The sequence below is a fragment of the Penicillium coprophilum genome (genome assembly GCF_028826855.1).
Source record: "Penicillium coprophilum strain IBT 35676 chromosome Unknown utg000005l_segment0_segment0, whole genome shotgun sequence".
NCBI lineage: Eukaryota > Fungi > Ascomycota > Eurotiomycetes > Eurotiales > Aspergillaceae > Penicillium > Penicillium coprophilum.
In genome coordinates, this window is record NW_026622724.1 from 3,174,184 (window position 1) to 3,196,586 (window position 22,403).

The window sequence follows — 22,403 nt, forward strand, 5'->3', positions numbered from 1 at the left end:
ATTTCTCCTCTGAGATCACCAGTGTGAGTGAGATAATTATATGTGAATAGCATGTAATATTTTTTGCTTTCAAAAACATATTTCAAGCGCCCATGACAGGATTCCGTAGAAAGAAAAGAACCCCTCCGCCCTCCCTCACCCTCTCCCACCCTCTTGGAAACCGGATATGTATGGACGCTGAAAAAGCAAAAGGAAATAGAGCAGGGCACAAGCAATACCTAAGAAAGAAGATCATCCAGTTCAAACTCTCGAAGGTAAGTTTCAGAAACAGCATGTTCGGGAAGAGCATCCGGATCAGTTATTTCCATGATTTTTCGACCATCTTGAAATCTCACCATCGAACGTCGTGGCAGTTGTTGGGATTGTGAGAGAGATAATCCTTCAAGGCAATCGACGAAGTGATTCATATTGAAGACCGCCATTTTTCCTCTGGTGTATGGCCAGCCCCAGTACTGTTTTCCCCCTCTCTCAAGTCTCACTGCAACTACCAGCCTACTAGCGGGATCTGTGGCGAGGGCTTCACGTGCGAAAGGGGATTTCTGGGGAATTTGAAATAGGAGTGGGAGGAAGTACAACTTCTCGTGGGGCTTGCAGGGAAAACTTTCCCGGACATCCTTCAAAAGCGGGAAGATAAATCTCCCATCGCCCCAATTGAAAAACATACGATCGCTGCGCGAGTCCTGGTAAACTTTAACAGTACCTCCGCAATTCAGCAATTCATGATATCTTCCCTTTTTTGCCCGCTGTACACCTTCCATTGCGGGTGATATATCCGAGTTTCTCATATCTGCCATCTGTCGGGCCCAGTATCCACGAAGCAGGGGATCAGAAGAATATCGGAGGGAATTGTAGGAGTTTCTCCAAGATGCTGCCCATTCGCGAACTGCCTTGTCAGAGCTATGAATAGCATCCATGAATGTCTGTCGCGTAACTACCTCTCCTGATTGAATAGAGAAGCCCTGCCACAGGGGAAGCGCGATGTTCAAATGTGAGCCTGCCCATGGAATGGAGGTCCCCTTGGGCAAGTAACGCTCTAAGTGATGATGCCGCAGAGTTTGAAGCATGCATGACATGAACATTTCCTCAAGGTTAAGAAGGAGCGCGCAGTCCTGCAGTGTGTGGCGAGATATACTATCCCCAGTGGGTGTAAGTTTAAAGGCGGGGAACTGGGATAGCGTGACCCAGATATCGCCAACGACATCTTCAAAGTCCCAAACACTGTAGTGTAGAGACGGATGCCGTGCGCGATGCTTTTTATCACAGTGCTTCATAATCCGCGCTCGCATACTCATCGATTGGCCAATGTAGAGCCAGAATTTCCCTTCCCTAGTCCACATGACATGAAGGTACACTCCTGGGCAATCATCCTTCTCTGGGTGACCTCCAAGATTTTTCAGTCTAAAAGATGTTGAGCCCGAGTTCAAAACTATGTCAAAGTGATCCACTTACTCTTCTAGGCCAATGGAGCCTGACTCGAGGACCGAGAAGAGGGACCTTGTTTCCGGGGTAAAAGCAGCCTGCAGGATTTCCTCCACCGAACGAATCCCAATGCGGCTTAGGATATTTCCATACCGTTCATGGAATTCCTCATTTGTTTTTTCAAGCATATGGGTAAGTACGCCCTTGGTCGGTATCTTTGAGAGACGTTGGGGAGCCTCTTCTGGTAAGATAGATCCACCTGGCAAGTTGACATCTGGCCTAGCGCGCTTGCCGTATTTCATCTGTTTTTGAGCACGACTGATATATCTTTTCAACAGCTCCTCTTGTGAGGGCCTCTCCGTCTCACCTTTATCTTCCTTGGCAGAGACATGACCAGAATCATTGTCGGGGCTCGCAGGCGCGGCATCAGCATCCCGGGAGTTGCCGAGCTGTCCGTACTTCATTGGCTTCTCGACATAAGGGAGATATAACTTCGACAGCTCCTTTTGTGAGTGCGTCTCCACCTCGCCTTTGCCTCTTTTTGTGATATATTGATTACTGGTATGATCTTCAAGAAGAGCGGGCTGATCTCCTTCATCTGAGTCGTCATCAAGCTGGCTTAACAGACCAGTCTGAGGCTAGAATAAGACTCAAGTTAGAATATTCAGGCACTAACCTTTAGGCAAGACTCGTTACTCACATCTCTTTCTCCGTAGAATGAATTAGGCGCGAAGTGTGATTCACGTCTGATAAAAACAGGGGCAAGTGGCGAACAGTACTCTAAAGCTCGATCGGCGGTATGAGGGATTGACCGGGGAGAGCGTCTCTCAAATCCCCAGAAGAGAGCCGTGGGCCATTTATTGTCTTGCGGCGGCTTTCTTTGTCGAAGAAATTTCGCTGAGTTGTCCTTCAGATACCAGTACAGAACAATGGTAAAGATATCGTTCTCGTAATCATCGTCAAACTGGACTTCCTCGTTATGCATCTGCCGCATCTCGTCCATCAGACGCCCAACAATCTTGTTTCGGAGTTCTGTCTGCTGTTCGTCTTCTTTATCTCTCCAACGAGGGAGGTCAGCACTACCGATGTCGAGGTATATTCTTTCGACGAGGAGCGATATCAAAGGATCAACTAAAGGCCTGCATTGTTGATAAAACACCGGTAGACGGTGCTTAAAAGCCGTGATGGCTTTATCAAGAAGCCTCGACATCAAAAGGAGCCAGAGAAAGACGAGGTGTACTAATGCAAAAAGAACACTGGAAATCAGTAGATGTTGTTGAGTACTAGGGTAGAGGCAAAGGAACACGATGTTTGGGGCAAAATGTTTGAAGACCATGAGCTGTGGATCCACAGAAGAAGATAACTCTTTAAAAGGAGACATAGTCTATGATCTTGAAAGAAATGTTATTATCTACCCATAGTTGGAGAATCATGACAAAGCCATGCAAACGCAAACAACTAGCGAGCAACCGGTCGTCTCATCGTTTCATATCTCACTGTGCTCGCACCCATCTTCCAGTCTCAGCTTACAACATCTCCTAGCAATGCTAAGTAGTCCCCGGAGGCGGATGTCAAGCTCTATCAATCCATGCAAGTATCTCCAGTTCCTTGAACGACATGAAAGATATTTCATTGCAACTCTGTTGATTTCCGCGGCTTAAATCTAGACTCAACACGTCTTTTAAGAACAAGCTTATAGCCATTATCCCATTTCACGACAAATACAATCTACCTCTCGATTGCTTTATATATCTATTCTTCGGAAAAGGCAATTTCAAGAAGATAGCAGATCAAAGCAAATCACGACAGGCCAGAAGAAGGGCCCCGCTGATAAAATTATACATACATTTTTTGATGGAAATGCTGGGAGATCTTCGAATACTGCAAATTTACGCTTTTAGGTCGATGGAGATATTTGAATATTTTTAGAGTGTGAGTGGTGAGGTGGTAGTGAGCTGAGAAGATGATGATGATAATGATGATGAATTCATTGACCCGATGTAGCTCGCTAATTACATACATGCTGCTATGCGGGGATAGCGTCCCAGAGCCTGCTCCCGACGACAAATAGTGGTGTATCCCCAGTATACAGCCACCCTGCATACAGGACTCGATCTCTCGAGGTCCCGCAACCTAAATTGTAAGGCCATAAACCGGCCGGTAAATACAAAATAACATAAGAAATACAACGTAAAGAAAGTAATCTATCCACCCTATATAGATGGTTTCCCGTAGTCCCCACGGGCGTAGAGAGACCCCTTTTCTCTTTGCAATACACCTTTCGCTCCCTCACTTCTTCACTTCTCCACTTCTTCACTTCTTTACTTCTCTATCTCCCCTAGCTCCCTGAGTCACCGAGTCCCTATATCACCAGGACTGCTAGGTCTATATCACTCCGGTAGGTCATACACAAATAGATTTAGGTCGCGACACTATACTTCTTTATCCTCGCCGGTAATAAACGTTATTCTCTATATATATTGTTATGAGGTGACCTTAGTAGACCTAGTGCCTAGCCACTAGGTTATACGTCCTATTTCTCTAGTACTTATAGTGTCTTATTTTAGTTTTATTTTTAGATTAGGATAATCCTTGTCCCCTACCCCCTTCTCCTTACCTATAGCGATAGAGTCCACTAACTAAAACTATCCTAGGAGTCCTAATACGATTATAAACTTCGCTATAATCGGTGCCGCTTTCACTTCTATTAATATTACCTATTCTCCTAGCGTTATTAATACCCCTTCCCTAAATAATTCCTCTATTATATCTATCCGGAGTTCTTCTAGGAGCGGACACTTAAGCAATATATATCAGACACTTTGGTTTCCTAGGTTATATTAGTACCGTGGTAAGTCTTTCCTCTTAATTTTAGATAGGTACTCGGCTAATCTAATGATCCCTATATAGAGCTAGATTAGTACTAACGTTATCGCTTTCCTTAGGCCCTTCTAGTAAGTTAGATTTAACTTATTTAGCGCCTCAATTATCCTCTAAGTTCTCTATATAGTCCTTCCTCCCTTTATCTATACCTTTTCCCACACGATTATCGATTCCTACTTTACACTCTTACTTACTATAGTGGTAAGCTAGATATACCTATTATAGTGGTTTATTTCTTAGGTAGTAGCTACTATTTTTACGAAGATATCGGCTATCTTATTACCTAGAATACCTTTATAGGCTAGGATCTAGCGTAATTTAACCCAGACCCCCTAGCTATTAAGCTATTCTAGTGACTAGAGGTATCCCTCTAGGTATATCTAGCCGGATAGTATTTATAGATTTTAGATAGCTTTAAGAGCTACCTAGTTATCTATAAAGATAACTACGCCGCTCTCTACTAGGTAATCTTTCTATTAGTTATCCTTATTATTAGATCTTTCCTTAATAACTTCTAATACTATCTTAAGTATATATAGCTTAGTAGTATATACTATAGATTTATTGTCGGATCCTATATTATATAGTCTAGCCTTATTCTAGCTATATAGGTATACTAGGTACACTATAGCTCTAATACCGCCTTAATACCTACTCCTATTAGTATAAAGTTACGCTAGTACCTATAGTTATTATTTTATAATTCTCTTATATATACTCCTTACTTAGTCTCTTTCCTTAATATATACCTTTAGTGGTCTACTCTATAGTACCTAGATATATACCTTCCTACTCTCCTATTCACTCACTAAAGTTCCTAGGTAGGGTATAGTAAGATATCTATCCTTCTTCTAGGACTAGGCCTCTATTAGTGTCTATCCCCCCTATTATTATTAGGCTAGATTTCTCTCCTTTTATATTATTTTTAGTATTATATATCTTAGTCCTATATATATATAGATAGTAGTTAGCTAGACTAGCTAGTCTAGCTATTACTATATTAGTAATAGATATAGTTCTATATTAAGAGCTTCCCTAGCTATAGTTTTAAAGGTATTACTTATTAAGTATACCACTTTCGATTAGATACTAGCGAATTATTTTATATAGCTTCTCTCCCTTAGGGTGGTAGTTAATAGTAAGTACTATACTACTACCCTAAAGAGTATTTATAGGATTATCACTACTTAGTAGATAGCCTATATAGCTAAAAGAGACACTCCCTATATAGAGCCTATTAAGCCCTATAGCGCCTATAGGCTAACCCCTACTTTAGTAAGTATCTACTCCTAGTGGTATTAGAAAGTTAATCCTAGGTCTAGCTAGACCCTAAGGTATCGCTCTACTATAGTGGTAGCCTATATTATAGTACCTAGTAATACTAATAGTATATATTTCCTACCTCCTTCTACTAGGTTAATAAAGTAGATTAGTATATATTTCTTAGGGTTAAATACTAAGGTATATCTAGCTACCTAGGTATCTATATATTAGTAGGCTCCTTATAGTTTCGAGATATTCTCTTATTTATCTCTCCCTATAATAATAAATACTATATTATCTACCTAAGTGTTTGATTTTACCCCTACTTTAGTATATCTTTCCACTAGATCTATATTATAAATTAGGTATAGGATTAGGGAGAGAGATAACCCCTATAGGATACTAGTTAGTGTTAGGATTCGCTTCGATATCCCTTCTAGTATTTATATATAGGTACTCTATACTATAAGGAATACTTTTACCTAGGGTACTAGCTCTCCTAGCCTTCTCTTATATAGATTATAGATTAATCTTTTATAAGAGATATTATTATATATACCTAATATATTAAGTATTAGTATACTTACTACCTTACCTTCTCTACTCCCCTATACTCTTTATACCTAGCTAATAATTAGTTAGATAGTATAGTCCACTAAGATACCCTTCCTCCTACTAAGGTATATATTTAGTAGTAGTCCCTTAGTCTTAACTATATAACTAATCCTCTAAGTAATTACTACCTTAAGGAATTTACTAAGTGTATTAAGAAGGGTAACTAGCTAGTAGGACTTTATAAGTTAGTAATCCCTTTTACCCACTTTATATAGTACCACTATAATCGATTTTTAGAAGTATAAAGGGTTAGTTCTAAGCTATACGTAGGTATTATATATCTATAAGATAGTATCGAGGACCGCTAGGATCTCGATTAGCTTATACTATAGTGAGTTTAATAGGCTATCCTCCCCTAGTACTTTATTTAGTAGTACTAATTTAATTACTTATATAATTTCTTAGTATATAATTACTAGGAACTAGATTAGTATATAACTTAGTATTATCGGCTTATTATTAATATCTAAGAGATCTATTAGCGGTGGTATTAGAAAGAAGGCCTATTAGAAGGTAGCCACTTTCTCTTTAACTATCTCTACTAGACTTTCTACGCCTAAAATCTTAATTAATAGTATAATCCCTTTATTATATACCCCCTACCGATTTCTTACCTACTTACTTATCCTCTATATCCCTACTAGGCCTTCCTTAATAACTTCCTATACCTTCTATCGGTGATAAAGGCGGAGAGTAGCCTTAATTAGTTATATTTTCCGGTTCCTTACTACTTTATATAGTTCCTTATTATAAGGATTATATATTCTTTTATATCTCTAGCGAAGCCTTTATACTTCCTTCACTACTTCTTAACACTCTAGTATAAAGTAGGGGTTAGCCTACTATAATAGGACCGCCTATAGTGTTAAGGTATTAACTACTTTAGTGATAATTCCTATAAATACTTAACACTTAGCTTCCACTTCGTTAGCTATTATAAGGTATCTAGTGTTAGTGTTAGTACTAGTGCTAGTACTAGTACTAGTGTGCTAGGTAATAAACTCTATAAGTTTTCTATTATCTATTACCTTCTAGTTTCTTCTCCTTAGTGGTTTATATAGCGGTATTATAATATCGATTATTATCACTACTAGGTAGTGATCCAATCTATAGTCTATCCTAACCTAATATTTAATTACCCTCTCTATTAGTACACTACTAACAAAAGTAAGATCGATTATAGATACCTATTTATTACGCCGCTATATTATAACCCCCTTCTCTATTATTAGATCTAGGCTATACCTCCTAGCTATATCTAGTAATCTCTTAGCTACTATATCTACCTTTATACCCCCTAGGCTAGGTAGTATAGATTTATATCCCCTATAACTATATACTCTATATATATTCTCTAGGTGATTTCTTTATCTAGTGTTTCTATAGTCTCGCTATCGTTATTATTATATATATTATATATAAAGAGATTAGTCTACCCTTCTAGATATTATTAGCTTCTCTATATTTTTAAGAGCTAGTATCCCTTTAATACTATCCTATATAACTAGGTCCCTAGGTCAATCTTTTTCGAGATAAATAAGTATACCCTAGCCCTTTTATTATCTAGCTCCTTTAGAAAGACTAGCTAGTAAGTTACTTTATTAGGGTAATAAGTTATTCTATATTAAGGGTTAATCTATAGCTCCTAAATCGCGATTATATCCACCTTCTATATATTCCTATCTATTAGGAATAAGGCTATAACTAGATAGGTATTATATATATTATATTAAATTATTTAGAAGTGATTTATTATAATAAGGTAGTAGTATAGGTATTAGTTTTAGCTTTAGTAGTATCACTATATTCTAAGGTATTATAGAACTCCTTCTCTAGGTTATCCTTAACCTTAGTAATCCTAAGCTATATATTTTAATAGTGTCTTACTATCCTTATAATAACACTAGTTAGCTATTCCTATTCCTAGTCTTCCTCTATAATATTAGTAGGCTCTATTATCTACCTTTTCTTATATATAGCCTATAGCTACTTCTCTAGGTCTATTATAAATTTGACTAGCGCCTAGTTTTAGGACTAGAGTAAGTGAGCTAATTAGCTTACTACGATAGTAGATTTAGTATATTCCTCTAGTATAGCTAGTAGGTTATTATCCTCTAACATTCTCGACCTAGTTTATATAGCTAGGCTAGCTACTAGTCCCTTTTACTAGGTTTATTTCACTAGTTTCTCTATACTAACACTTATATAGAGTCTCCTAATCTCACTTAACGCTAGGATTAGGATTTACTTAGAGCTTAGTTTAATAATTATCTTTAGTTATAACACTATTATCGCTTATTATATTGTATTTTATAGTATATAAATTAAGGTATTAAGTCCCTATTTACCCTAGGACTAGGAGGTAGTGGTACTACCCTTTATAGCCTCCCTCTACTAGAAGTAGAGTGGTACCTAGTGGTATAGAGGGCTATTAGCTAATACTAGTCTTATCTCCTCCTTTACCACCACTCTTACCTTATAGATATCACTTATTAGCCTATAGGCCCTACTATAGTTAGCGTATTTAATCTTAGTAGTGTCACTATATCTAGAAGGGCACTCCTAGGTTAGGTACTACTTTATATAGTAGCTACACTAATACTTATTTAAATATTATAAGTATATATATCCTAGTTTTTAATACTTAAGGTACAACTCTAAATAGCCTTCTTAGTAGAAATAGGTAGTCTAGTATACCTAGTGCTACTAGAGTGTCCCCTATATAATTACTTAGTTAGTAACTACTAGGCTAGTGAATTTAATAATAATTAAACCCTCCTAGCGCTTACCTAGTTTAATTAGCTAGCTAAGATAGAGAATCTTAATCTCTACCTCCTAGGAACTACCCTAGGAATAGCTATTCTATTAGATAAGCTCCTTTACTATACTCCCTATTAACTCTAGTATTAGTAGTATTATCTTTATATTAATACCCTATATAATAACCCCCTATATTAGCTTCTAAATATAAGCCACTAGGCTAAATAATTTTAGCTAGCTATCTATATATTTCTATAGTAGCTCTATACCTAAAGCGCTATCTACTATTATCTTTATATCACTAGAAGGTAGGACCTTCGCTACTATAAAGTAGTAGCTACCACTAAGGGGAGCACTAGCCTTCTTCTATACTACCTACTTATATATCCTTTCGGCCTACTTAATAATTTCCCTTAGTATTCACCGATAGAGGGTCTTATAGGTATCACTATCTTAGATTTTAACAATAATCTCTTAGTCTTCACAGAGCTTAGCTAGCGAAACCCTAACTAAGGATAACCTATTACTACTAGTCCTTGGGAGAGATAGAGGAGGGCCGGATCTAGTCCCCTAGCCCTATTTCTAGAGCTACGCCTAGAAGGCCGCCGAATCGTTCGAATTACTAGTTTAGGTTAATAGCGCTATAGCCTTTTCGATGATTTCTATACACTAGTCAAGTTAGTTGAGTGCCTATTACACCTTTTCTATAACCTATAGTTTATCCCCCTTCGGGGGGTTTAGTGCGTACTATTCTATAGATTTAATAAAGTTAATAATATATCTCTTACCTATTCTGTTATTTTCTATGGTATTAAGCACCTTTCTAGCACCCTAGGCGAGCTTATCTATAGTGCTAAAATGGTTATATGGCTTTTTAGGGGCATTTAAAAACTTAGTTTTAGGGGGTGAATCCGGTTTTCTTCCACCACCGACGACCGCCATCCTTCAATACCTACAAAAATAGGATCAAAAGATAGAGCCGGAGGTTAGAAAGAATATAAACTAATTTTGAGAGCCGTAGGGCCCTTGGTTGGCGAGATAGAACAAAAATTAAATCTGGGCGAAAAGAGTTGTGTTTTAGTGAGCTGAGAAGCATAGAAATTCGAGGCTAAGATAGGCTACGATAAGGTATTCTGTAGCAATGAAGATCATTCCGCGGTATGCACCGGCAGTTGAAGACTGAGGTAGTCAGTGGGTTAGACGGTCAATATCCATAAAGGGCCAAATAAAATGGCGTGCTATCAATGTACGGTCGTAATATCCATGCCTTGTTTGAGTAAGGAAATTTCCAGGATCGTGTTTTCATACCATAAAGGCACCCACGAGAAGGGAGAAATCAGAATGCATAGCAACATGCGATAGAAGTTGATTCTCGGTAAAACTAACTTCTGAACAGACTATCCAATTTTAAAACCTCCCCACGAGAAATAATTGCGTGAAACACCAAACAAATGAATCTCTAGTCGGTGGAAATGTTCTATGCAGGAGGGGACTCCTCAGTGACTGTACGCTGAGCGGGAGCCGCAGCCGGTTTATCGAAGGGGTTTTGGGCTTGGTTAGCCGGGTTCCGGAAGCAGTTCTCAGAAGAATGACCGGCTTGACGATTGTGGAAATGACAAAAGAAAGGCAGATGATTTGGAAGTTTAGTCAGGCTAAAGGAGTGAGCTTGATTGAGAGCGTTGAGGCGACGATCCTCGGAAACGACAAAGTCCGAGAAGGTTGATTCGATGGTCGTATCGGTGGAGACCTTTGAATGGAGAAAGCCGTCGAGCCACGAGTGTGCGGCCGGATTGGCGCTGACGGCATTCAGGAAATGGTAAAAGATGAGAAGAGGTGTCAGTTTGGTCGAGTTACACTCTTGGAGCTCGCCAAGGGCAATGCGCCACTCGTTAACAAAAGCCTGAGGCTTGTTTGAAGTGTATGTGGTGTTGATAAACTTGAGGAAATTCGTGAAGCCAGCTTCGTATGACCGGGCTGCAAAGGCGCGGTGGAGATTGGCGTATGCATTACGTGCATTATTGGCGTCGAGAATGTAGTACTTGACCGTGTGGTGGACCGTCGCGTTCAGCAGCGGAAGAAGGTAGCGACTGGCGGTATCCCACTGGGTACGAGCCTCGACTTCGCTGGGAGTAGGCTGTGTGGGGTCGGCTGGACTGGGTTCGCTCCATACACCCGTGAGAAGTTCGTAATATCGAAGGTCGCGTGAGTCAAGGGTCCACTTCAATGAAGTCGTCCACGTAGAAAAGTTGGACTCGCCGACGAGAGTTGGAACAAGTTCGAGAAGGGTGGGCTCGGCAAAGCCAATGGAAGTCATCTTAGCGATGAGATCGGCAAAGGGAGAGATGAGACTAGATGAATGACGGTGGAATATTGATAAAAAAAAGAAGGATGAAGACCTGTGTGATGGAACCACCTGAATGGGATCAAGATTGAGAGTGGTGGAAATTGTGTGTGCGACAGCTGGCTGATGAAGGTAACCTGGGGAAACAAGGATGATGAAGAAGGAGCAAAGATCTACCCACCTGCCAATCTATAAGTTGACAAGAACAGAAAATGCGAAAGTGCATGGTGACTTCTTTGTTGCTGAAGCTATCTACTCGTGCACTAATCCTAACCTTCTATTACTTGTTCAGAAGACATCTCAGAAGATACCCGAGAAAGAAAGACCCAAAATCTGTCTTAGACCATATTTCAGAGAATAATGATAAGAAAAGTGACAATATTTCGTAGTGGCACCGTGATTATAGGTCAGTATCCAAATTATAAAAAGTTCTATACCGTTATATATAGAAGCTGTATAGGCAGCAGACGGTCTGCTTCTAAATGAAAGAATAGCTCTCTATAAATCTGTAGATGATAGAGTACCGCATCAAATTCGAGGCTGCTATCAATGATTTTGATCTGCTTGGTGTATACAAAGCTGGAATTGTAAAACCCGACACTACGTAGGTATTAATGCATTCCACATTTCTTTCCGAGCTCGATCACCAGTTGAATTGAATGACCAGTGCCCATATACAATTCCTAGTGTGGTTTTTCAGTCTCTCCCTATCAAATCACCTGTCTTCCCTATTCATTGGGCCCGCAAAGCTCAGTTCGAATCATCTCTCAGGAATGAACATTAGCACAAATGATAATTTACCTCAGTTTGATGATATTCAGTCCCCGTACGCTGGGCCAAAACTATGCAACGTTTCTGAGGCTTATTCACATCTACATATGTCAATAGCCAAAAAGATTTGATGGCCGTATCCTACACCAAGCAGAAATATACTCCAACTGCCTTTTCGTGTAGATTCCAAAAGATGATGCTGGTTTCCACAGCTATTCTTGTAGTGCCCAGAGACCTCATCCTTTCCGAAACCTCTCATATAATCAAGCGATACGTCATTGGAGAGGGCAAAATAGATATTGAATTTATAGCGAAGTGGTTCCAACCCAATCGGAGAATGGAATCTGGTGCTTTCTTCTGGGAACGGTACGGGTTGAATGAAATGAACCGCTAGAGGATGGTTGAATTACTCCACCAACATGGTATGGTATGAGATTGATATGCATGATGCGAACTCTAATTTTTCAGGTCCCTAAACATTGGCATGAACTAGGTGTTTATTTGCGCCTTTCATCGCGGCCGGATCTCTTGCACCCTCACCGAGTAGATCGTTTATTGCGCTATTTGACTTCGATTTCACCGTTTTTACAAACCGGCATTGTAATAATTATTAAGCGATATAGTCGTACTTGATGAGTGAATCACGATACTTCAGGTTCATAAAACAGAGATAATAAAGAATAAAGGAAAATCGAGCTAAATGGACAGAGTTGAAAAGGCTTTAAATTGACAGTATCTATGTCGTAATTGACTTGGGATGACATTTGTCAGGATCATGGGGTTATATTGTCCGAGGTACGCAATCATTGGGTGCGGAACAATGTTGGTCATTTGGAGTATGCGACTACCAAAGAAGAAGAGTTCACTTGGTGGTTCTATTCACAAAGATTGATTCAATGATTACATACTACCGTCCCGATACTGGGGTTGACCCGATTGAGCTCCAATATGTGAGGTCTTTGATGTCTAAAGTATTCATTTATTGTCCAGAGAAACGCCTGACAGCAACACAGCTTCTGCGGGAGCCCTCATTCAGAGCTATCATGAACATTTACGGTTGTTGATCTTTCTCTTTCTTGCGGTCCGTTTCTCCTATCTTCTACGTTGTGGTATCTCCTCTTCATTACATCCAATCTCTGTTGTGGTATGCAGCATCTGAAGAATGAGTGTTCATTGATGTAAGGCGATTCAGTATACAGACCATGTGGGCGAAACATCTTTAGAAAAGGAAGACCCAGAATGTCACTGGATCTGGCGGGGGAGTCACTCTAGCAGTCTCCGATGTTTACATGTTCACTATCTTTGATGCAGATAACCTGTGATATAGTTGATTCGGGTCATATGACTGATGTATTCATCGTGAAAAGTACATGAAGGTAGTAACTACATACAATTATTAAAGTTGAATTTAAGATATCAGGCTCAGCACAGCAGCGCCGACCATCAAAGCGCTCATCCCCGGGGCTACTCCGATGTGCGAACCAGCCGAGTCTTTCTTTGCCTCAGGCACAGAATCCTTCGCGTCAGGCACAGAATCCTTCGCGTCAGGCACAGAATTCTTGCCCGATTTGATCTCCACAATATCGTCCGGAGTGGGAGACCCGTAGTTAAGTCTTGCCAGTGATATCTCGTCGTTCTCAAGATCAAAGACTGTATAGGCATTGCTCATGAAGGTGGAACCCAGAACGATGCTTCCCTCAGAACGGTAATGGACATTCTCGAGGATGGTAAAATAGCACGTCTCCCTATCAGGATACCACCCGTAAGATGTCACGGCGTGAGGTGCTTGGTCAACGAATTGTCCGAGGAAGAATTTGAATTCCAAATCTCCAAATTTGAACTCGACTATTGATTCGAGGTTCACTGCCTTGCAAGAAAAGTTGACTTGTCCCCACTCATCCGGAACAGACGTGTTGCCAATTTGGGCATTCAGGGCCTGAGCGACAGACTTGGGCACGTAGGTCATGGCAAGCGCAGTGTCGAAGACTGCATCTAGCGGAAACTCTTTCGAGGCTGCGGATGTTTCGTTGATTGAGATGCCATCCATGTTAATACGAAGAGCTTTCGTAAGATTTGATCCGTTGACGATGGGGAAGGTATGAAGAGAGCCATTGTACTTGGCCCTGTTAACGCCGCCAAACAGAGCGGTCTGACCCCAAAGACTGAAAGCCGGAGAGCTTATGACACCGGCGTCGGCTAGTGCCTGAGTCAGGGAAGTGGAAGATGCATTTCCGTATCCAAGACCCAAGTGGTCTGAATAAGTCTATGTCAGTGATCATACAAGGCAGGTTCAGGTAGCCCGGACGTACTGGAAGTGATTGCAGAATCCATAGCAATCCCCATCTTCATAGTGTCCACTTTGACACCAGCAATTTCCAGAACATCAGTCACCATATCCCCACCAATCATTGAACCGGAATCATCATATGCAAATCGCTCGTCGAGCTTCTTGGCAGTGGTTGAGGCACTCAAGTTGTAACCTCCATATCCACCACAAGAAGACCTGTTCAGGTACAGGTAGCAATCAGAGTTATCCACACTCTCAAGCCAACAGCCGTTACCCCAGGTGTTAAGGTAGGTTAAAAAATGCTGAGGTGGGGTGCCGAAAGTCATATTTGCGACATAGGATATGTACTGGAAAGCGAGGTTAGTCTGCCAGCCATTTGATTTCTGAGCGTTGAACCTACAGATACATCCTCATTGTCAAGACCGACATTGACGGTTTTCGATCGCTTGGAAAGCTGACGCGACGTGTCGCGTACCAGTGGGACCGTGAGAACCGCAGGGCTGTCTCTCTTCTCCAGACTCAACGCATTTGTTAAGGCTAAGCTGGTCAAGCCGAGTAGGCAGGCCAACCCACTGTGCATGGTGATAGAATGTTAGATGAATGAAGATCAAAAAAAAAAAAACGTAGAGCTGGGCCGAGGAAGAAAGAAAAGGGAAAAGCATTGACCGTGACAAACCCAGGGTTTGACATCGGCGCCGTCGGACTATAGGGGTCCTAGAATGGCCTAGCAAGATTTTAGCGGCGAAAAAAATGTTGAGGCTAAAAGAGGGGCCCTGTGCCCATTCAGGGTCCCCCGTTCATGTTTTCAAGCAGAGGACAGGCATTTGACCCTAGAAATGTAGCCGTAGGAAGTGATCAGAAAGTGAAGAAGTTACAACAGAGTCGAACTCCGGAGAAAAGAAACTTTGTTTTGTTGAGGGTCACAGAGGGCCGTTTAGATGGTCTTGGCATCTGGGAAATAAGTGGGCACCTGATCACCACCCCAAATGGGTAATTGCCTCATCAATTTACATGCAAACAATGCAAACATAAGAACGGCTGTTGTTATCCAACTCCAGATTGTATCTTTTTTTGGTTTTTGGGGGGTTTTTTTTTTTCGTACGGCATGCTGGGACTAATTTTAATCAACATCTCAAACGGAGAACTGCAATTTTCCGGATAGGACGGCAAGGAAAGCTTCGGTGAAAAATACAACGGCGAGGACTCGCTGGTGGTGACCCACTCAACTACTAGATCTACTCGCGTGTGCCCTCTGAGCGACTAGTACTTGAAACTCATTCGGCAATAGAACTGGAGAGAAGAGTTCTCATCGGGTGAGTTTAGATAACATGGCTACAATTCTAGAGATCGAGGTGAGAGCTAGGGTGATAAGAACCTGATCAGAACGTTGATTCGGGCCAAAGATTCTATAAGTTGTCCAAATAGATTTATCAGGCTACACTTAATAACCAGCAGATAGGGACTGCTATGTCTTCAGGGCTATGCTTTTGGGATGTTCTATAGCTAACATCAATTCAAAACCTACCCCTGATGTTGGATCAAGATCACGATGTGGCTGGCCTCGATGGTAATTGATCATGGGACAAACACAGTATTCAAGTTGCTCATCAAGTCTGACACTGGAAATTGCACCAGGAACAGACGTCCATTACAACCCCCATATTCATGCTTGTCATCCTTCTCAACGTTGACCACATGCTCCTCCCGATATCCCTATTCTTCCCCAAGCATAACCAAACGTCTTCGCTTGACCTCATCCAGCAAGTACAGCTGCAGTTGATAATCTTCATCGGCTGTGCTGGAAAGTCCACGTTTGAGATGCGAGAAGTCCAAGATATTTTGGTTGCCGAGCGCATCGAGCCTTTGGATTTCAGCTTCGGTGTATCCCTTCTGGCGTAGCTTTGCGCAGTTGTACCGCTGTGTATCTTCAAGGATAGTGAATAGGTTTTGAATGGCAGCATCCTTCCAGCCCAAGTCGCGGAGCTCATCTCGCATCTTCTTCTGAGGGGAAGTCAGGGTGGAATTGTATTTGGTGATGACCTCTGCGGGTGGCTCTCCGGGTATCATGTTATCAGTGGTTTCGGTAGCATTCTGGTCGAGCTCTTCTTCGGACAGAAATTTGAGATTTTTTCCAGTATCATCAAGTATCCACAGTCCCTCGCGGGACGGAACGGATGGAGGTTGTTCGTCTGCCATGCTAGGAGATTAGATCAAAGAGAATGAAACCACGCCGGGAGATGTGTGTTTTTCAATGCCTTGATCCAGCCCTGGCGACAACAACCCCCTGGACCCTTGTTACACAAGGTGGGACTCGGGACGCGGGTCAGCATGTGCTCATTTAAGGTTTGCGGCCCCACAACTATTGACTTTGGTGTACGCCGTCCCCTGTAGGTCGGAATGTACTTTGGCGTCTCTCTTTCTTCCTTGTGAATATCCCCATCTCATGGAACATTGTATTCTCTCTGTATTCAGCGTCGCTATCAATAAAATACACTCTGTTGTTTCCAAGGTTGTCACAATATACGAAACTCATTTTTCAAAGTTACTTCCCCCAAATGGTTCCGTCTTGGGTGGAGCTCAGGTTTGAAACACGTTATACAATGCCGAACAGAATTCAACTTCCTCCGTGGTCAAACAGAGCAGCACATAAGGTCAGACCTAGCTACAAACGGCAACACCACTAGCATCAGACCAGCTACACCAATGCCCAGTCCGAGTGCACTATAATGTATTTGTTAAGGCATATCCCAACCATTAGAACAATGAACTTACTCGGTGGTTGTTCGCACATGTTCTCCAGTAAAGGTTTCCGTTGGCGCAGAAATTGCATCGTTGGGTAGTACCCGCCGAACAATACTGTTTATGATTAGCGCTTCATTGTTTTTATCCGTCTTAGGATGGATTACGAAGAAGGGGCGAGATTACGCCTTGATATACTCTGTTGATTCCGACTCTTCCATCAGATTTATCTGCATTTTGTCCAACCTGAACATCGGGAATGGGATATTCCTCAATCGACAATTCTGGTGATAGAGCGGCCTCAAAGGCGCTTCGACATGCTCGAAGACCTAATATGGGTCCTGTCAGAATTCTTTCATTCTCCTGTTTCTATTGTGAGAAGAATGCAAACCTTGAGTATTGCCAGGCTCTGTCTGAGGAAGGGCTGCGACAGATATAGCACTGATAGACAGAAGATTGAGGATAGCGTGTGTGAAAATCATGTTACTAGATGTTTTCCAAAGTGATTTGACTTAGAGTGTGGAATCTGCAATGAATCTATGATCGCAAATCCTTGACTTGAGTTCCTTTTATACATCTCATGTTGACCCGTGCCAGCCAGCCTGTGGGTGATTTTTGTATTTTTCACTTAGGCTATCAGTTCGATATTGTCACATCGGGACGTTACGTGTTACTTGCAACATCTACCGTGATACATCTGTAAATGCTAAATTGACAGACAAGATACCAGGGCTAGTGGCCTCAAGAAAATACAATCAGCGTACTCTTCTTCAAGTCTGTGACACATTGATGTCTATTGCTCTATAGAATGAAAAAGGTCAATAGCAAAGAAACAAACACACAGCGTGGGTATCTGCCCAGACAGGCTCATAGCAACGAATTGAATCATTCTCATGTAAATTGAATGCTTCTGAAAACAATTTGCTTTGGATCTGTCTCTTTTATTAACTCCAAAGCGAGCATATTTCTTGAAAACTGCGTCAGCATCGGGTCAGACACAGATATAAGCCGATTCCTTTAAATATATCCCATATACTCCGTAATGTGCATAATATGTCATTTATAAAAAGCTTGACTAGTTGAGAGCTCGTACTACTTTTCCTTTGAAGAAGAATTATGATAGGGGGGGTATTTGATCATGCTATACCATGAGACGATTGAAGCTACCCAAGACTACCAATCTACGCCTTATTTTCAACTATTTAGATCCTTTAAATGACTCACTTTGCCATCTAACAGGGATAGTGGCTAGTCACTAGAAGATAAACGTAGTGCTATTGGGTACTTATCCGGGCGCGGGATATTGAAGTGACACCCACTTTATGAAGAAGCGATCAAAGAACCGCAATCAGTGCTGACTCCAATTGACAGTAAAGTATAAGTATCGTGTATCACTACTCGTCAGGAAGTCAATTTCAAAAGGTACTTAATCACAGGAAATCTTTTCAAATGCTCCGCAACACCCAGTTGACTTCTGCCACAACAGCCTCCGGTGCGCTGATATGGATGAAGTGACCGTGCCCCTCAACGTCCACAAACCGGTGGCTTTTTGACAGCGAAAGTATCTCTCGCTGCAACTTATCATGGATGGCAGGGTACACAACAAGTTTCTCAGAAAATTGGCGCCTCTGCTCAGGAGTCCCATTCCCAATCGAGACGCCAGCCTCGAAGGATTTGCGTAGATCCATCTCCGGGTGTCCTTTCAAAACACTTATTGGACAACTATTCAACAATGGGGGATCTCGGTTGAGCTGGTGTTTCAGGCCCAGCTCCGCAACGCTATTAACGTAATGCTCCATTTCCCTTTTGCCAGTAGCTTGGTGTTTCTCGCTCTCTCGCTCGTCCAGAACCGCTTGCCATTCGGCATCCGTTAGAACCCGAGCCTTAGAGAGCCCTATTACAGTAAACCAGTCGATTCCTTTTTGGATTGCATCGAGGTTGGCGTCAGGCCAGAGTATGGTGCTCTTTTCTTGGTTAGCGTCCACGAAGACCACCCCGGCCACGTCCTCAACACGATCCTCCCCTTGGTGCAGATCGATGAAATCCCGGGAGATAATCCCGCCGTATGAGTGGCATAAAATCACGTAGGGTGGAGCAATTCCCAGTGTTTTGAGCAGAGTATCTAGCTCGAGGGCGATGTTAGATGCTGTGGGAGGAGTGGGCGATTCATCCGATGCACCTATTCCCGATCGCTCGTATAGGAGAGTACGAACGGTCGGCTGGAGCAGGCGACGGACAACAACCCACTCAGTGATGCTGCAGGCCACCCCTGGGATAAAGATCACGATCGGAGTTCCGGGCACACGATCTGGCCCGTAGACGGATGCGAAGAGCCGTTGTCCGGTTGGCAGAGGGACCACGCTTGACGACTCGCCCCGTTCCCAGTCAATGTCGGCCATCGTATTCTTTTATTTGTACTGTGGCTAAATCTAAGCCGTGGTAGAAAAGAGCGGTCAAGTGATAGTGTACTGGTAGAACTTCAACTTTGGAGTGACTCGGGAGCGCAGGCCAGCGGAGCTCTGTGTCACGAGTATAAAAGTAGACTAAATTATTAATACGACAGGGTAAGTTAATAATCCATGAACCTTGGAGATTAATAATGAATTAATAATAGATCACCACCTCAAAGTTGAATATAATCAATGAATACGAGGGATCTCGGTGGCCTTGGGCTCTCACATACTCGTTGCGGAGCAAAGCGACTTATTCCAATATGACGTGTCCAATGAACAATTGAGTTGTAAATATCCTCTGATTCTGACTCGTTATTACAGTAGTGAGGGTGGGTATTTATTGTTATTTAGTTTTGTAGGTTGCAGTTGTATGTTTTGGGGAGAAGATGGGAGTTAGGGAAATATTTTCATACAAATTGTATTGCCTATGCCTAATGGGGCAAGTATTTGTACTATTTACAAAGAGATAACAATACACGTTACGAAATGGCATGTATTAAACCGAAAAATGGAGCAATAGCGGAGTCCTCTTCATTTCTGGCGGAGACAAAAAGAATACTGCTGCACAAGGTATAACTGTAGCCCGAGTTCAAAAAAGTTCGTACTTGTAGGAATTGAGAAAAAAAGCACGATTGGTCTGTTGCAGCTGCGAATGCAAGTCTCTGAAACTATCTACGACGGACACGGAAGTCATGGACACAGGTTTATCTCAACAACCTTTCTCTGATTACTAGACTTAATTATGGGAAACTGTAACTTGGGGGAATGAATCCTTTGACTAGGTCATGATTCGAAGCCCACGCTCTTGGAAAGAATAATAGTGATTCCTTATTCAACGAACTATAATGTGCATGATGCATCCTCCATGTGTAAACCGTGGCGACGAGAAACTAGAATCAGACATTGAAGTGCCTAGGACTCTGACAATATAACCGAGGAATAAAAGCGACACCAATAAATCAGGTTTCTCTATATTTATTGTTCAATCGATGAGACAGCCCTCCAAGCTTATTCGGATGTTGTGGCTTTTACAACGGCGCTGATACTGCGAGCAGTATAGTCGATATTGAATTTGTTCAGCCCACTAAAGGAAAAGGATATGTCAGCTGATTTTCTTTTTCGAGATATTCTCATGAAACATACGCAATAGATATTCTCCCGGAGTCCTGAAGATAGACATGGTGTTTTTCTCGGAGCAGAGTGACTTGTTCCACAGACAGTCCAACATATCTAAATAAGATCAGTATAATGTGTCTTCTTGAGTCCGATCTTGCTGATACTTACGAAAACATTCCGTTCTGATCAGTGATATGCCGCCAGTCACCTGGTGTTTCCAATTTCTCTAAAGCTTCCCTGAGCGCAATTCGACGAGACTTGAGTTGGTCCGCCATATGACGCACTTCCTGCCGCCATTGGTGCTTCAAGGCATCATCAGACAGAACTGTTTCAACAATCCTGGACCCAAAATCGGGCGGCGCGCCGGACTCTGCTCGTGCGAGTAATTTCATATGCCGTTCTATTCTCTGTCCGATTTCCTCGCTTGGAGCGAGAATTGAGAGAATCCCAACGCGTTCGCTGTAAAGCCCAAAGGATTTTCCGTATGTTGACACAAAAACAAGCGGGATTTCTCGTTCGGCAAACAACCGAACACTTGCAAGGTCCGTGTCAATGTCCCCTGAGGCAAAGCCTGGATACGCAGCATCGAAGAATGCCAAATGACCGCGCTGGGAAAAGATCGTAGCTAGCTCTTGCCACTGCTCGGGTGACGGATCACATCCAGTGGGGTTCTGGGCTCCAGACTGAAGAAGGATGACAGATTGAGCTGGTAACGATTTGATGGCCTCTGAAAACTTCACAAAATCGAATGCGTTTGTCTTACTGCTAAAGTAAGGCAGAAAGCTGGGCTTAATTCCCGCGGACTCGAATAAAAAGGGATGATTCACTGCCACCAAATCAGAATTTTTCTCACGTGTGATGAAACAACCACTTACACCAGGTCTCGCTTGGGAGGAAAATCTCGGGGTTTCCGTTCTCCTTCCACGGCCCATAATGATTTCTCAACAAGACCGCACCAGCGTGACATCCCCCACATGCGCCGAGTGTCTGAGTTGACACAATTCTAAGAACCAAGTCAGCTCCAGACAAATATCGGAAGTAAAATGAAAGTATTTTCTCTCTACCTTTTTTCCCGTAACAGCCGATGATCTGGCCCAAAAAGCAACTTGGCACTCAAGTCCCTGTAAGACTGCAAACCTATAGAGGAAGGGCGATACTCATGATGCCAATCAGGATCGTTGAATATTCTTTGCTTTGCCTAACGTGAATATCAATGAGTTAGTGATGCACCGGCGGTATTAAATAGTAAAATTTGGAACTTTATATGTACCTCTTTCACACTTGGTAACACGTATGCCTTCCCTTCCTCTGTTTTATAGACACCCACTAGAAGATCGGTTCTGTTGGGATCGGTATCCGCTAGAAACTGCGTAATAAGAGCTTCAAGACCCTCTAAACATGTTTTGTTAATTTGGTTTCGTAAATGTGTCAGTTGTATCATTTACCTGTTCGTCCAGCTGGGACATCTTGGAAAGGATTTGCTGCTATGCTACCCATTTTTTTTTCTGACGGCGAGTGATGAAAAACAGGATTACTGTCAGATCTTATATCTGCGGGGGAATGGCTTGGAGTGATACAACATACGTCTGGTAGCACGCTATTACAAAACGCCATCATGTCGCAATATTAGAAATGTGCTAAGTACTCTGTTAGAATCTGAATGCTACATCAGCGACCATTAATGTTATCAACCTGCCTGCGATATCGGCCTTTTCTTCGCTATGTTGTAGTTGTAGGTAATAAACGAAAAAGTGAA

The 22,403-nt window shown here is 42.0% G+C and overlaps 6 protein-coding genes across 6 annotated transcripts; all 6 read right to left on the reverse strand.

Moving 5' to 3' along the window:
- Positions 1-218: 218 nt before the first annotated feature.
- On the reverse strand, positions 219-2,629 carry N7500_008723 (uncharacterized protein; the record flags this gene model as incomplete). The annotated part of the gene is made up of 2 exons (XM_056679867.1): positions 219-379; positions 2,092-2,629. 2 exons carry the CDS (start codon positions 2,627-2,629, stop codon positions 219-221), a joined length of 699 nt encoding a protein of 232 aa, XP_056530239.1.
- Positions 2,630-10,417: 7,788 nt separating this feature from the next.
- Positions 10,418-11,254, reverse strand: N7500_008724 (uncharacterized protein; the record flags this gene model as incomplete). Its single annotated transcript, XM_056679868.1, has 1 exon — positions 10,418-11,254. One exon carries the CDS (start codon positions 11,252-11,254, stop codon positions 10,418-10,420), a length of 837 nt encoding a protein of 278 aa, XP_056530240.1.
- A 2,206-nt stretch (positions 11,255-13,460) lies between these two features.
- Positions 13,461-14,919, reverse strand: N7500_008725 (uncharacterized protein; the record flags this gene model as incomplete). The annotated part of the gene is made up of 3 exons (XM_056679869.1): positions 13,461-14,305; positions 14,362-14,686; positions 14,740-14,919. The coding sequence occupies 3 exons, from the start codon at positions 14,917-14,919 to the stop codon at positions 13,461-13,463; spliced, it is 1,350 nt and encodes a 449-aa protein (XP_056530241.1).
- Positions 14,920-16,052: 1,133 nt separating this feature from the next.
- Positions 16,053-16,535, reverse strand: N7500_008726 (uncharacterized protein; the record flags this gene model as incomplete). Its single annotated transcript, XM_056679870.1, has 1 exon — positions 16,053-16,535. The coding sequence occupies one exon, from the start codon at positions 16,533-16,535 to the stop codon at positions 16,053-16,055; it is 483 nt and encodes a 160-aa protein (XP_056530242.1).
- Positions 16,536-18,523: 1,988 nt separating this feature from the next.
- N7500_008727 (alpha/beta fold hydrolase) lies at positions 18,524-19,477 on the reverse strand (the record flags this gene model as incomplete). Its single annotated transcript, XM_056679871.1, has 1 exon — positions 18,524-19,477. One exon carries the CDS (start codon positions 19,475-19,477, stop codon positions 18,524-18,526), a length of 954 nt encoding a protein of 317 aa, XP_056530243.1.
- Positions 19,478-20,539: 1,062 nt separating this feature from the next.
- Positions 20,540-22,144, reverse strand: N7500_008728 (uncharacterized protein; the record flags this gene model as incomplete). Its single annotated transcript, XM_056679872.1, has 7 exons — positions 20,540-20,615; positions 20,675-20,761; positions 20,816-21,473; positions 21,523-21,650; positions 21,712-21,845; positions 21,918-22,039; positions 22,093-22,144. The coding sequence occupies 7 exons, from the start codon at positions 22,142-22,144 to the stop codon at positions 20,540-20,542; spliced, it is 1,257 nt and encodes a 418-aa protein (XP_056530244.1).
- Positions 22,145-22,403: the final 259 nt, after the last annotated feature.